The following is a 14,606-nucleotide window of genomic DNA, read 5'->3' as shown; positions in this document are numbered from 1 at the left end:
TCCAAGCAGCTGTGACTTCACTCAGGGGAGGGCCAGGTGCCAGGGCAGGGGTTCATGTCAGACAGCCCTGTTTCTTGGAACACATCAAACTACCCTGTCCTCATCACTGACCAATCAACCACACCACAAAGAGCGACCTCACATGACTCACAATATGCTGTGTCATCTGTTGTTTGTTAAAGTTCTGGTAGACTTGGAGCACCTCCAATTCAGAGTTGGTTTCAAATCCAAACCCATCTCAAGCTAGTTGAAACTCTGTGTCATATTTGGATGTAAAACTGCCTAATGCCTTATGTTGACCTATGTACATCACTTAAGGAATACAAACCACACACCCTGATGAATGCAATCATTTTATTGTAAAATTCCACAGCTGTGTGCAATTCCCTCATGAAAAGGATATTTTTTCAGTACATATAGTATATTATGCAGACCCTAACAGTGTCCCTTTTGTACAATACTCAAGAAATATACATAGATGGCAAACAATTAACATTATAATGGAGTTCAGATTGGATGTATTTTTCTTTTGGATGCCTGTTACCCAGTACTGCAATGACGGTGTGATATATTGTCTTTTTTCTCCAGCCTGACAAAATATATAACAATAGAAATTATTTACATGTGCTCTTCACATAGTACTTATTTTGTATTTCCCTCCAAGTAAAATAATGAAATCTAAAACTGGATGAAGTGCACAAGATGCAGCTATGGGCAAAAGCAGGGACCAAGTAAAATTAATAAAAATCAAACCAAGACATTCGGATTACCAACACCATCCTAACGTTCCAGAACTCTCTGTGAGCTCTAGGTTCTATCAGTAGGCCATCACGTATGACGTGTGTGTGACATGTGTGTCGTGTGACATGACATGTATGTTTCAATTCTAGGGAATATACAACGTTTGCATCTTCATGAAAACCAGGTAAAGAGACATTAGTAATGTAAATCTGATGTAAATCCAACACAATCAATAATACTGAATGGGCGTTCTAGCTTGGATGACTGGTTGTTGTTGGGGCTTTATAAACCAAGTTAAAATGTAGTTTAATCACCATACTGTGCTCAACAAAACACATAATGATACTTAGATATGCCTATGGATATGCCTATTCATTCTTCACTGGTTACGGTAGTGAACCTGTGCTTTGATATTTATCTGCATGTTACATATATTCAGGTGATTTATCTGTGTGATGAGTGCTTGAATAGTTGGAGACTGTATGCTCTGTAATCCCACAAAGTACCTTTCCTCTATTAACTTCCATCACCACCCAAACAATAAATTAAATAGAAATACATAAAGAACACCTAACTTGTCTCCAAAAGGATATGCTGTATTCAAACGTGTGTTAAGTTTGGCACTTAAAGTTATTTTCCACACCGTACATTCTCCTACACTACTATACAGTAATGCAAACCAATAAACTATCGACCCATGTATTTCCCAAGGTTCTAGAAAAGAATAAATTAACAAATAAATAAATAAATACCTAAATGAATACAAAATAAATGTAATATAAATACATACACACTTAAGACAAGACTAGGTACCGAGCGACAGCTTTTCGACATAAGCCATAAATAGAATACAATTAAGAGTACAACTGAATACAACATAGGAAATGAGCTTTAGCTAAGGTACTGCAGCTCACAGAGCTAAGAGACCTGAATATGACTCACTGTCAACACTGACCATGGCCTGGCACATTTCAGGTTGCTGGCCTCACTCTTTCAACCCTATAAGAAACACCAGATGCATTGAGGATGGCAAATTCACTCAGATGAGCCGATATGTTCGGTGTCTCAGGTACAGTTAGCTTAACATCACAGTAGGATCTCTGAAAGTAATGTGTCACTAAAGGCTTTGCAGGTACTTTCTGCTACCTACTTTTGTAGCCATTCATTCAATCAACGAGTTGAATAGGCCATAAGATACTACTGTATGTAGACCACAACATAGTAAACACAAGATTAACAAGATAAACATACTCACTACACGTAGAACAAAAGTGTTTATCAGTTTGCTCACACAAGACATTCTCCATCTCTTGTTCTTAGTATCCTCCTAACCAGGGAAATACTTAATAGAAAAACAAACAATATCCCACATGAAATGTGAAATTATAATTATTGACCAATATGTGTCTTAAACTATCATGAAATGTATACCTGCTGCTTTTCATTTGTGATATATGTACATAATGTAGTCTTGGTGCATGTTTTACATCTCCTTAATTTTGTTTTGAGTAGGAGGCTGTATTTTGGTCTGCACTGTACTTTACGTTGACATTCAAATTGTTGAAGATATAACTATATTGCAATGATGCATATCAAATGCAAAGCAAGATTCCTAAAATTGGAGCCTGGACCCCTTTCCTGATCAGATCACTTCCGTTTCCACAGTGATTCTCTAAGAAGTAAGGCTTGTGCATCTGGTCTGGTTACAAGCAGATGCTTTCATCTCACTGACGAGGCCGAGTGCATCAATATTCCTGTTGTAGATGGATTACTAATGCGGGAGAAAGGAAGTGTGTGAAAAGGTTGCCGTTTTTTGATGATGTAAGGATGACCATGACGGTCTAATTGATCCTGGGTTACATTTGACATCCACGAAAGCCTAAATGATATAGGCATCGATATAACGACTGGACTGTGTGTCCTCTTCTACTGGGGGCAAATAGGTTAGGTGAGAGAAACAAGCAATTATGTTTTACTAATCTATTTGATTAAAAAAATCCCTTTGATCAAATTAAACAGGGGGACGGATAGCTGTTACAAACAAACAAAAAACAATGTTGGTATTTTCCCCATGCCATCAGTACTAAAAATCTGAACATCTGTTGTGCCTTGTGGAGATGGTTGCCAATATAGCAAGATGGTTTAAAAAAAATCTGATGTTCTCAGTGCAGTCTATTAGATCATAATATTCATTAAAATGAAACTATGTAAAAGTGTGGTAACTATCATCTCACATACATATGTAGAGATAATGCTCAACTTTATAAGACAAAAGCTGAGAGCATTTGGATCATCTCATTTTCTACTTTCCCTAAAAAATTTACAATTTAATCTGGAGTCATGACCAACAGTGCTCATTTTGTATCCATAGCCAACGGTAGAAGACCTTAACACATTGGTCAATTTTTGGCCTGAAAGGTGCATGCAATAAATATAAACCACTACATAATAATAAAATATATACAATGTTTGTACAGTTGACCATTAAACATAAACCAAACTTTCCATCGCTCTGACCACACGTGAAATATAATTATTTTTAAGTGTGCTAATCATATAGTTGAAGCAAACTTAATGAGTAAACGTCAAAAATCATATTTACTGTTTAAAATATATCTGTTAAAGTGCATTCGATTTTTTGTCATGTTCTATCCTGGTATGTAATGGGTTAACATAATACAGCCATAAATTAGAATTGAGAGCAATAACTAGTACTGTCAAATATGGGAACAAAAGATAAAGAAAAATCCGGAAGTGACCATTTCTCATCCAATAAGCACACGCATCCTCAGAAAACACCTGTTTTCAGAGCTTTAGGAATGAAGTCACTTTCCATGCAAAAAATGTAATACAAAAACAAAAACTAAGCAATGAAGGTTCGAAGTGGACAAATTATAATATCTTGGTGAATTGAAGAAACCATGACAATGCATAAGGAATCTGGGAACTACAGTCATGCAGAAAAACTGAACTCAGAGTCTTGCTTACCCCAAGCAGAATTATGTTTTACACTATCAAACTCCAGACCCCATCATGCCTTGGTTGGTTTTGCTACAACTTTTGCTTCATCCCCAGGAACAGATGATTCAGAGAAAACATAGTAACTAAACGATGATATCAAAAATCAAAGAAAGAACGGACAAAAACTCAGTGGCCCCCCCCCCCTTTCTCATGAACTGTCTTGCTGGAGCAAAGTGTATGTATGGTATGTTCTAAGGCTGGCTACACCCCTGGACCTAAAGATAGAGATAGGAGACCCAGTATACCAGGTTGAAGAGACCGAACGCGGTGGGGAAGAAGATGCGTGCGTACGAGTCTATCTTGGCCACGCGGATGTGCAACCGCCCGTGTCGCCACGCCCCGGAACGGCAGTCCTCGAAACAGCAGAAGAAGCTGGTGCAGTCCTTTCCGTCCAGGCATTCGTAGCCGTACTCCTCGTCGCCCTCCTGCATGTGCGTGGCGTTGTTCATCTGGATGGCCGTGGCCGAGCGAGGACGGATGTCCACCGTCGGGGTCTGCTTTGGACAGAGAGAACAGTGATCCATCGCAGCCTACGACTGGGGATTTTCCCCACCCCAGGGGACCTACTCTTGCTTTGGGGCTTTTTTGTTTTTCCATTTTGGTTAGTCAGCAGGAAATGGTCATTTGCACCTTAGCTTGCCAATGACATGTCAGGAAGAAAGAATACCCCAAACAAATAACGCAACCCTGTTATTTGAATTCATGCAGCTTATAACAGACACTGGTCTGATTTCTCTCTCCATATTAGTACATCATCAGACTGAGGTATCAGGCATGAGAATGGCATGTAGCCTATTCAAATTCTCTGACCACACGGTTGAACATGATGAATGAAGGAGATTTGAGCGACATATGTTAGGATGACTCAACTCTGTCTCACCCTGTCAAGTGACTGTTTAGGCTAGGTATCCGTGTGAGTCAGTGTAACTTTGACATAACTAATGTGCTCCAGACTGTCGGAATGACTCTGTGAAGTCCATCCATTCTCATATCTGATATCTGAGCTTTATATACACACCACATTCTTGATGCACATTACAGTGGTCACTCCAGTTTCGGAGCAGCATTAGGAGTTAGTAGCTTCTTGTGCTTTCTTTAGCATTTCAATGATGCTAGTGCTGGGCAACCCATTTTCAACTCTGCTGCTTTGCGTCACAGGAACGCACTAGGAGTGTATCCCGGGCCCCTAGATGAACATCATCTCTTTTATGTGAATTACACACATTTATGACATAATTTGAGATGCCATTATGGTTTATGACGCACCTATTGCATGCTTTAGGATGAGACATTCTTTGAAAGGCTTATGTTCCTTATTTCTACTCTTCTTGTTATTATACATTTCCCTTCCTAACCAGCACACCACTGGAGGGCACGGTCTTAAATTTAAAGCAACTTTTTGAAATAGGACAGTGACAGCAGCATGTCTTTTGCTCTGTCAGTCAAAGGAGAGACAATTAGTATTCAAATTGAGCGTTTTCATGGGCTTTTATCTCAGAAGGCCATGCAACCTTTGCACAAATTGGAATTCCGGCTCTTTGAAAGATTAATTCTCCCTCTGCTAACTTTTGGGTGTGTAAGTTTGGCTGACCTTGCAGATTTCAACAGAAACATAAAAAAAAAACACGTAAGGCTCATAATACAGTACACTACACGAACTAAATGCCACTGTTGTTAGAGGATAAAATACAAGATAACTGTAGTGTTTATCTCAATAATATCACACACAGATTCATCCTGACCATAAGGAATGATTGCTCAGAGCATGTGTTCCTTAACAAGCTGTAAACGCTGATTGAACACTAATTCATTCCCAGCAGCACAATTTTGCCCAGCACTAGTACACAAGGGTGCTTGTCATCCCTTTATAAACGATACATAACCACATGTAAAAGACGGATTGGTTGTCTTTCACTTTATAGTCCGAATGATTGACAGCAGCGAGGGGGATTAGCAAAGCAGGCCATGTGACTCTGTTCTCAGATTGCAGTGGAAGCGCGTGGCAGCTCAAGCAGAAGGAGCACACACAGATCCTGCTGCACAGCCGGCCAGGGGGGTTGGCATGACAACACAGTGGCAACGCAGCTTTAACCGGGTGAAAGTAGACAACCTCTCAACGTTTGGAAACACAGAGGATCCCATGGTGGATCCTGATGACCTCATCAAAACTGCACTAAGGCAGATGTGTGTCACTAACCTAAAAGTAGATAGTCCAGTCGAAACTCATTCTTGCCAAATTTGGCATTCCACATGGATGCAGGAGGTGTTTGGAAGTGCAACATTCTCCTAACTACAGCAGTAATATAACTCCTTTCTACCCAGTTGGATCGAGGGTAAAGATTACCCCAGCTAAATCTGCTGAGAGTAGTCATTAAGACGTTAATTAGACTTAAACACAAAGTTTAAAAGGGGTTGTCTATTTCAGTCTGTTAAGGCTCTGCTGACTATAGGAAGTGTCAGGTTGAAAAGCCCCACAAACACACAGGTAGAGGTTACAGTGACAGGGAGAGAAAAAGCCACCACTATATTACTGGGTTTACAACAGCAGCAGTGAGACAGATAAAGGCAAAATAAAATGGAGGAGAAAATATATATATATACTATATACTGTGGGCTGGTCTGTTCCTTTGCTCTGGACATGTGTGGGATGTTTATCTGAGAGAGCAGAAATTGCTATCACTACACACAAGTCCGTCTGGCTGCCTCCACACTACGCAGCCCCTGGTTTTCTGATAGTGTGAAGAGATTCTGAGCTAAAAGTTTTGTTTGAGAAAAGGGGCAATCCAGAACAGGCAGTTAGCAGTGATGTGCGCTAGGCCGGAGAGGCAAAATGCAACAGACACATGCAGTCAACAGTTGAAACGCAGACACAGGCAATATACCTTTGAGGAAAAGAGCCGGAGGAGCTTTTGTCCAAACAGGACATGGAATTGAAAGAGAATAAACAAAAAAAGGAACACATGTAAAAGAAACAAACACACAAAGAGAATGTCAAAACAACAGCAGTACTGCTGAACTGAAAGTGGCGAGAGAATATCATACTTTGACACACAGGCACACAGGAGGAATATGCATGGTGGGGCTACATCACATTCAACAGCATATTTATCAGACTGTAGTCTACGCGCTATGCACAACATACATGATACAAACTTGAAATAAATTACTGAAAGGTTATTTTTATCCTAGACATGTTGTTGTTGGTCAATTATAATACTGTACTAATGCAAGACAAAGGGACTCTTTGCTAATGTGTTATGAAAACATTTTCATAGTACATCATGTCGTCAACTTTAGGTCATTTGTGGCAGTAAAAAGAGAATACAATTTAAATACATACTGTAGGACCAGACACACATACTGTTAAGAAACAGGGAAAAGATATAGAAAGATACATTTTTGACAACATATATTTTTTGTAGATAGTTTTTTGCAAGACCTGTTTAGGATTTATTAAATTATGTCTTTCTTTTCATGATGTTGTTTATGAAGCAATTAGTCCAAATGGAATGCTTTATAAGTTCCAGTATGCATACATTTACCAGAAAGATCATGAATAAACAGTTGTGTTCATGCATAATATAAATCTCTGAACTCCACCACATTAAAATAGGGCGCTACTGTTTGCTATGGTGGACATTTTGTACTGGACAAACCTAAAAGAAATGAAAGGAGAATACTTTCTGAACTATTAATCTAGATCAAAAGGACCTGCGTCAAGGCATCTGCATCTTTGGCAGACCATGTAAATCAACCTCATCAAGAACGTTCCCTTAGAGATGGAAACTAAGCATTAGAGTCCCACAGTTATTCAGTAATCCTTCTTTCATTTACATCACAAAGCAAATCTAAAGTTATGGACTAGTGCAATTCCCATCTTAGTGAATAGTAGCAGCTACTTGTAATAATAGTAGTAGTAATTGGGTCAGAATGTTTTTATTTAGTTAAGTTTGGGGATGAGAAGTCAGTTTTATTGATTCAAGTTCAATTTCCTAATGAACTTCAGTTAGTTAAGATAATCCTAGATCTTTGCTTGTAGGGGAAACCTACCATTGCCTTTGAACATCACAAACTAAAAGCTATTATGCTGAGTGGACTGTTGAGCGCACAAGACATTCCCAGGTCCATGTAAAAGGGTCTAAACACCAGCCGTAACAGATGTGGTGTGGATTAAGGACAGCCTCGGGCCTACTGCATCTGCATGGTCGCCTCAAGAGTGTTCTGTTGTATCTGCTTCAGAGAAAATACCACCTCACCAAGCTGTCTGACAGCCTGCATTACGCTGGCTTACCATCGTGCAATACAATCAGTAAAAGGTGGAGCTTGGGTCAACACACATGGTGGGACTTCCATGGGAGAGATATTGATGTAATGTATCTCTGCGGTCGAAGAAAGATGTTAAGGCTGTTGAAAGTTGCTTCTCTAAAATTGGGTCAGAATGCTTCGGAGGAAAATACTGCTCTCGGCAGACCAAACATAGGAATTCTTCTTTAGTGCATATCTGTCAAAATGTGACATTGGGATATCAGAATGTTCTCTATGTAGGCACCATCATTATTTTCCCTAAGTGTCACAGCTTGTGTGCTTTTTCAGACAGTAAACGTAGTTAAAGGCAGACTAGCGGTTTCTAGTCTAGGCCTGGAAGGTTCTAGAAAAGTCACTCACCGGGTTTTTCTTCTTCTTGTCCTTGTTTTTGCTGGGCTTCCTGTTGCTCACAAAGTAATGCAGCGTGCCGTACTCTATCAGGGCGGCGAAGACGAAGATGAAACACACGGAGACAAAGAGATCCATGGCGGTTACGTAGGACACCTTCGGGAGGGACTTCCTGGCAATGGTACTGAGGGTGGTCATGGTCAGCACTGTGGTGATGCCTGTCAGTGACACAGAGGAAACAGATGGTCCCCAAAGTCACACGAGGTGGGGGCAAAGGTGACACCAGATGCGGTGAACACGTTCTTGTTTCGAATTCAAGGGACTTGATGTAGCGTAGGACTTTGAACAGCGTTGGTGTGCGGGAGAATGTAATGGAAAGGGCAATGAATGTCCTTTGTTATTCTGTACTGTATGCACATACCGCTCTGTTCAGTACCTGCCTAACTACTCCTAGTTTCCCACAGATGTGGGAGGGAGCCAACGACAACCCCCAACAGTTCCCCTCTACCTAAAAATATTTTTTCCTGTGATTATTCACCAAGAGGATTTTCAGACCGGCTGACCTGAATAAGAATGGAATAAAAAACTGTACAGTACACAAATGGTGGAATAGTTTTACATTTAGATGAGAGCCACCATCGCGCGCTCGCCGCTTTTCAATACCAAATGTATTCTGACCGGGAGAAAACTTGGGGGAAACTTGGAAGGACGCTCCCTATGGTGAATAACATATGTATAATCCATGAAGGGCACAATTTGTCACCTCATAGAAGGATGACAAGGAAACAGGCCACCTCAGTCACAATAACGGATTTATTTCCATGAAGGCACAGAGAGTGTTAAAGTGCTGGATTACACAAACCAGAGGCTTATGAAATACAGAGTCGGGTTAATTGCCAACACTTGACGCAATGTGACGTACGGTTTCCCCGCGAGGAACAGCGGCCAACTGTTGTGCGCTCGCCCTTATCCAGTCTTGTCAATAGTCTACCCATCAACCATCTGCTGTGCTCTTTGTCACCATTGCAGAGGATAAGGGGGAGGCACAGGGCCATGAAAACGTTTGTGGAAACGTACACCGACAGTGCTGACTGCAGCCAGCGAATAGATATAAAACCAACACATCTTATCAACATGGGGGTTCTTGAAATAGATCTCGAGGGAGCTAATCACATAATAATTTGTTTGTAATTTTATTTATTTTTTCACTTGACATGAGACTCATCTTCCTGGCCCCAGATTAATGTTGCAGCATTCCCAACAGGGGGTGGTTGGGGAGTGATTGTGATATTTTACTGGATGGCGCTGAAGGATTAAGAATTATGTCACAGCCATTAATCCCCAGCAATGTCTACCTTTCTGCTATCTTCCATGAGGAAAGTAAAATATTTGAACATGTGTGCAGTTTGTTGCAGATCACAATGAGTGTGACCATGTTCAGTCACATTTATAATGTCATGACGACATTTTGGCGCAGTACATAGATAAATGTGATAAGATTAACTTTGGATATGTTACAACACGGTTGCTTTACATTCAGCAGTGCTTGTAAGGTCAAGACTGAGATCATCCCAGGCTTTCAAGAAGCTGACTAAGGAACTACGTTGTGATTGGATGAGAAAATTCTCTCCGGCCATCTTCCACTTTAGAAACCAAGCAGGGGTTAAAATGCCAACAAACTCCATTCAAATTGTCTTAACCACTTGCTTTTACCTTAAGCAAAGCTGGCACCTGCAAAAAAAATTGCCAAGCTGGCATCTTTCTTGCTGTGATATTTAATTTAACACTCATTAAGACATGCATAACATACATATGTGCCGGGATGGCCTCATATAATGAAGACAGACTATATTCTGAAGCAGCTGCAGTCTCTGAGAGGAGAGAGGCTGGCCTGATTCACCACAGGTCTTATGTACTGTAGTGATGAGAGAGGGATTAATTAGGGGCAAGATTGCTAATGAACACCACTGTGATCCTGCAACGTATGTTAGGGTTTTGGCTAGGTTGGATGGGATTAGGGAAATGAATGCCTTGGCAGAACCCCCACTGATTAAATATAAAACAGATAATAATAGTACCCATCATTATTTGTTCTCTGTTTGTGTGTATTTCTGCAAAAACATACCCATCATGTGTTTGCTCAAGGCAAACCCTTTACTTAAAAGCCACAGACATGCGGCGCGTCGAAACAGCTGCAGAGCCTCATACATATTTACCATGACTTACCGTCTCAACCGCCACAATCACTGAGGTATTATAAAGGGATGTCTCCTCACCTAAGGAAGTCCTAGCGGGCACGGCGTCCTTGTTGATCCAGAAGGAGACCCAGGAGAGGACAACAATGAGGGTGCAGGGGATGTAGGTCTGGATGGTGAAGTAGCCCATCCTCCTACTCAGGTCAAAGAACACCGTCAGCACCACGTAGTCTCCTGCCAGAGAGGGAGGACAAGCGCAGGGAAACATTAGCCACGGTTAACGATGCAGTGCGTCTGAAGCATCGATTCCCGAAGCGAGGCAAACTGTCAGGACAAATGTGCATTTGAAAAGGCGAGCATATGGAATGATTAGAAAGAGTCGGAAAAATGGAGGACGCGTGGATAAAAGGAGGATTGCGGAAAAGACGCAAAACACTAGGGCAAACATGCATTTGAAACGAGCGTTGCGTATTAACACCCAAACAACGTCATCTGCCGCCAGACACACATGCGTCAGGTGCAGTCATTGCTCCCTAATTTCACGGTGGACAAGGAAGACTGACTCGACCCTCCTCATCAATCAAACACCTCTATCCACTCCTGTCAACAATCCCCCCAAGCAGCTCCTCGCCCTGCTGACCCAGCCAGATGGCAAGTGTTAGGAGGTGGATGATCCTCTGGCCAAGACCTGACATGTCCAGGTTCCCCTGGGTAGACCCAGGTTCCCCTGGGTCTACCTCTGTTCAAACACATTGGAGTCTCCTTGTACAACATCCAGACCACTACTAGTAAAACAAGAGCACAACCTCTTTCCTATAGAACCGATATTTCTGGCCAGCCTGACAGAGAGAGGTCTCTCTCTCTCCCTGCCTGCCTGATTCGTTCCTGTGGGCCTGTGTCGGTTTACAGTGTTGCACACTAGCATGCAGCGACCGTACAGCCAAAGCGCTGTTTCACACCATGTCAGGAGTAGCTGCGTTGAATCCCCCGTCCATCACTGTTTGAGACTGGTAGCCTGGAAGGTACACAGCTTGTGTGTACCTTCTCCATTCTGCCAATGTGAAGAACAGCTTAGCTGAGAGCGGAACAGCTGGGGTGTGTTCATGAAGTACTAAGCTATTTTGGCAACCTGGTTGTTTACCTCGCAACAATCCCAAATTGTCCACCATTGGCGTGCATGCGTGCGTGTCTGCACACAGTCGGGTTGTTGTCGAGATAACAGGTCTGAGAGAGGGATCTCACACTGATTATCTGATCGCCTCACCACCAAGAGCATCCTGAAATAACGAACTCCGAGCGACAGTGAACAACGTTCCTGTGTCTGCTCTGTTCCGCTGACGCGGCAGGCCTGCTCAGTAATAGGTGTAGGAGACACATTAAGTTCGCTTCTCAGGGGTCTGTGGTCGAATATTTGTTTTTATTAACATTACATTAGCCGAGACCTGAAACTTGCCCAGAGGCAGCTGAGAAACAGCCAATTAATACACTTACTTCAGCATGGTCAGCATGGCAATTGCTACATACCATTACCTCGTTCTATTAATAATGATGGGTTGTTGCCATAGGGCCTCATATAGGCTGCAAGACACCTACGCTGCATGGCTCTGTCAATTTGTCTGTGAGAGTCATTACAGGGAACATTGCTCTCTAGATAGAGACCTCCCCAACACATACAAACGCAGACCCCCTTATTTCACCTCCTGGAGTAATGAGCTGTTTCAGCTTTCATAACGAATTGTAGTACAGCAGTAGACTGAGCTTAACTTTTTTCTTGTTGTTTGGCTAGCCTGTTGCCTGCTGACCACAACACGGTATTAGTCCTCATAAATAATACTAATAATAAACGTGTTCACAGCATAACCCTTAATTCCATATCATTCCAAACTTCAGTAGTTCAGTAGATAGACGCAGGTTGGCGCAAAAGCAAAGTCTAAAATATGTCAATTTATCAGGTGTCAATTCCACATTATTCTCAAGGACTAATACACAGAATAGATGTGATGCCATTGAGAAGCACAGAGCCACCTTAACACCACGTTGTTCTCATTCGTCCTGAGTGAATTTGCAAATGCATTTCACAACAACGCACCGCAACCGAAACGACCTTCAGAACCCCGCCACTTCACGCTCCCTCGACGGATGCGGGAGTGAGAGCAGCCTGCTAGCTCCAGCAGCGGCAGACTGGCTCCCCGCGCATCTCTCTCCAGGCTGGAGGACATCAAAGGGTCCTGCGCCTGATGCCTGGTGCTTGGTTCCTCCTAATGAGAGCCCAGCATACGTAGGCCTCAAAGCTGCCTAGCTCTGCTGTGCTCTGCCAGGAGTTCTCATCTGTCAGCCCAGACAGATAATGGAACAAATGGCGTAGGTGTGAACACGCCTGGGCTCCTTTTATCTTTCCACCATGGGAATGAGCTCATGACTTGCTTCTCTACTGGGGGAGCGCTTGGGGGGTGGGTTACCATTTCTCGTGATATATTTATATATCTATTTCTCTTTGACAGAAAGTACAAAGCTCTCCGACGTGAGAGAGAATATGAAAGGTGGTCAAATATGGGCTCTCTAGCTCAGGCTTAAGCTAAGCTTGAATGCAGTTGGGTTGTTAATGAAGCCTGTTTCCCAAGTATTTTTTCCAGTGATTTTTCTAATTTGTTTTCATGTTGCGCAGGTGTGTCTAGCTTTGATGTTTTCTACAATAAGACAACATATGAGAGTGACTTGCCATTGCATGGCAAATTCAGTACGGGGTGGAATGGGAAATATGCCGTGCAAACTAAAACAGAAAATTGAAGCCATTGTTTATGTTGAGATATTATTTCCAGTATTTTTATTAGTATTCCACATTTTCCGGGTGCAGGCAATTTAGTAAACACCTCACAGATGTAATCTCGTCTCTCTCTCCATAGAGGAATGCTGGAATGCAATAATAACTTGGTGGGGGAAGATCATTCATCAGAGCACACCATTGAGGCCTCAGAGACTGCCGAACCGAATTACACACATGAAACAGACCCGTGCTCATTCCAACCCACCAAAACAAGATTACAGGAGTAAATATGTCTTTCCATTTTTCCATTTTTAAATGAAAAAAGGAGGGTTTATAGGGTGGGGCGAGAACTGCTGAAACATCATTCCCAGGAATGTTGCTGCATATCGCCAAGGGCTGAGTTTGTTAAAGGAAATATGGTAATGGTGGTTTAGGCTGCTGACCAAGAGGAAAGCTCCACAGCACCTCTGGCAGAAGAAAAACGCCATGGAGACAGGCGGGCTAGAATGTGGAGGCACATGCTGGCCATCCAATGGTCAGGGTGGATGTGCTGACAGGCTGACAGACCGGCTCTGCTCCGACCTGTCAGGGGTCATTTGTGACTCAGTCTAATGGTAGATTTCGAGTAACGGTTCCGGACAGAGCTGGCATTCCCATTTTAAGGACATCCTTGGCAACAGTGACAATCATGGGGGCAATCAGGGTGTCCTGGTCACTCTAACCTATTACTGGGCTCGTCAACACCGATTGCATGTCCAGTCCATGTTTAATACACCTTATTTTGGTATCTTCCCTTATCTTTTTGAAGTGGTTTAGGAAAGACTCATATTTTCAGAGCAATCAGAGCACTGATGAACACAGTCTAATCTTGGATGTGGCTGGGAAAAAAAATATGAAAATAATCCGCAATTCAAAAACGACAAGATCTAATTAGCGTAGGCAAACCGTAGACCTGCAGCTTCAACAGTGAAGACATTTTCGTGTTCTCTACAGTTAGCGTGGAACAGAAGAGAGCCGGCCTGTTCAAATACACTCTGCAATCGTGTCGGAATACCACACGCTTCAACAGCTAGATAGATGCTGTAAACAGTCAGGCAGGTAGACTGATAAACCGACAAGAAGGATGTGTTAATATGCCACATTCTCACACTATTATCGCTGGGGATTGTCCCAAACATTCAGTGATGACATGCAAGGCCTGTTCGATAAAGTAGCCTAGCCTCGCAGCACCC

At 42.3% G+C, this 14,606-nt stretch overlaps 1 protein-coding gene across 1 annotated transcript in view; it reads right to left on the bottom strand.

The window, feature by feature from the left end:
• Window positions 1-382: 382 nt before the first annotated feature.
• The window catches only part of gabrg2 (gamma-aminobutyric acid type A receptor subunit gamma2), a 32,096-nt gene continuing 17,872 nt past the window's right edge, over window positions 383-14,606 (bottom strand). The window contains exons 7-10 of the mRNA XM_067257762.1: window positions 10,692-10,844; window positions 8,428-8,633; window positions 6,645-6,668; window positions 383-4,256 (exon numbers count right to left, since the gene is read on the bottom strand). Coding sequence (XP_067113863.1) covers window positions 3,978-4,256; window positions 6,645-6,668; window positions 8,428-8,633; window positions 10,692-10,844 — 662 coding nt within the window. The 3' untranslated portion in view covers window positions 383-3,977. The remainder of the gene's footprint in view (window positions 4,257-6,644; window positions 6,669-8,427; window positions 8,634-10,691; window positions 10,845-14,606) is intronic.

This window comes from Osmerus mordax, chromosome 19, assembly GCF_038355195.1.
Source record: "Osmerus mordax isolate fOsmMor3 chromosome 19, fOsmMor3.pri, whole genome shotgun sequence".
NCBI classification, from domain to species: domain Eukaryota; kingdom Metazoa; phylum Chordata; class Actinopteri; order Osmeriformes; family Osmeridae; genus Osmerus; species Osmerus mordax.
The sequence above is the reverse complement of the archived record's forward strand: the minus strand, read 5'-3'. Positions and strand labels throughout refer to the sequence as shown.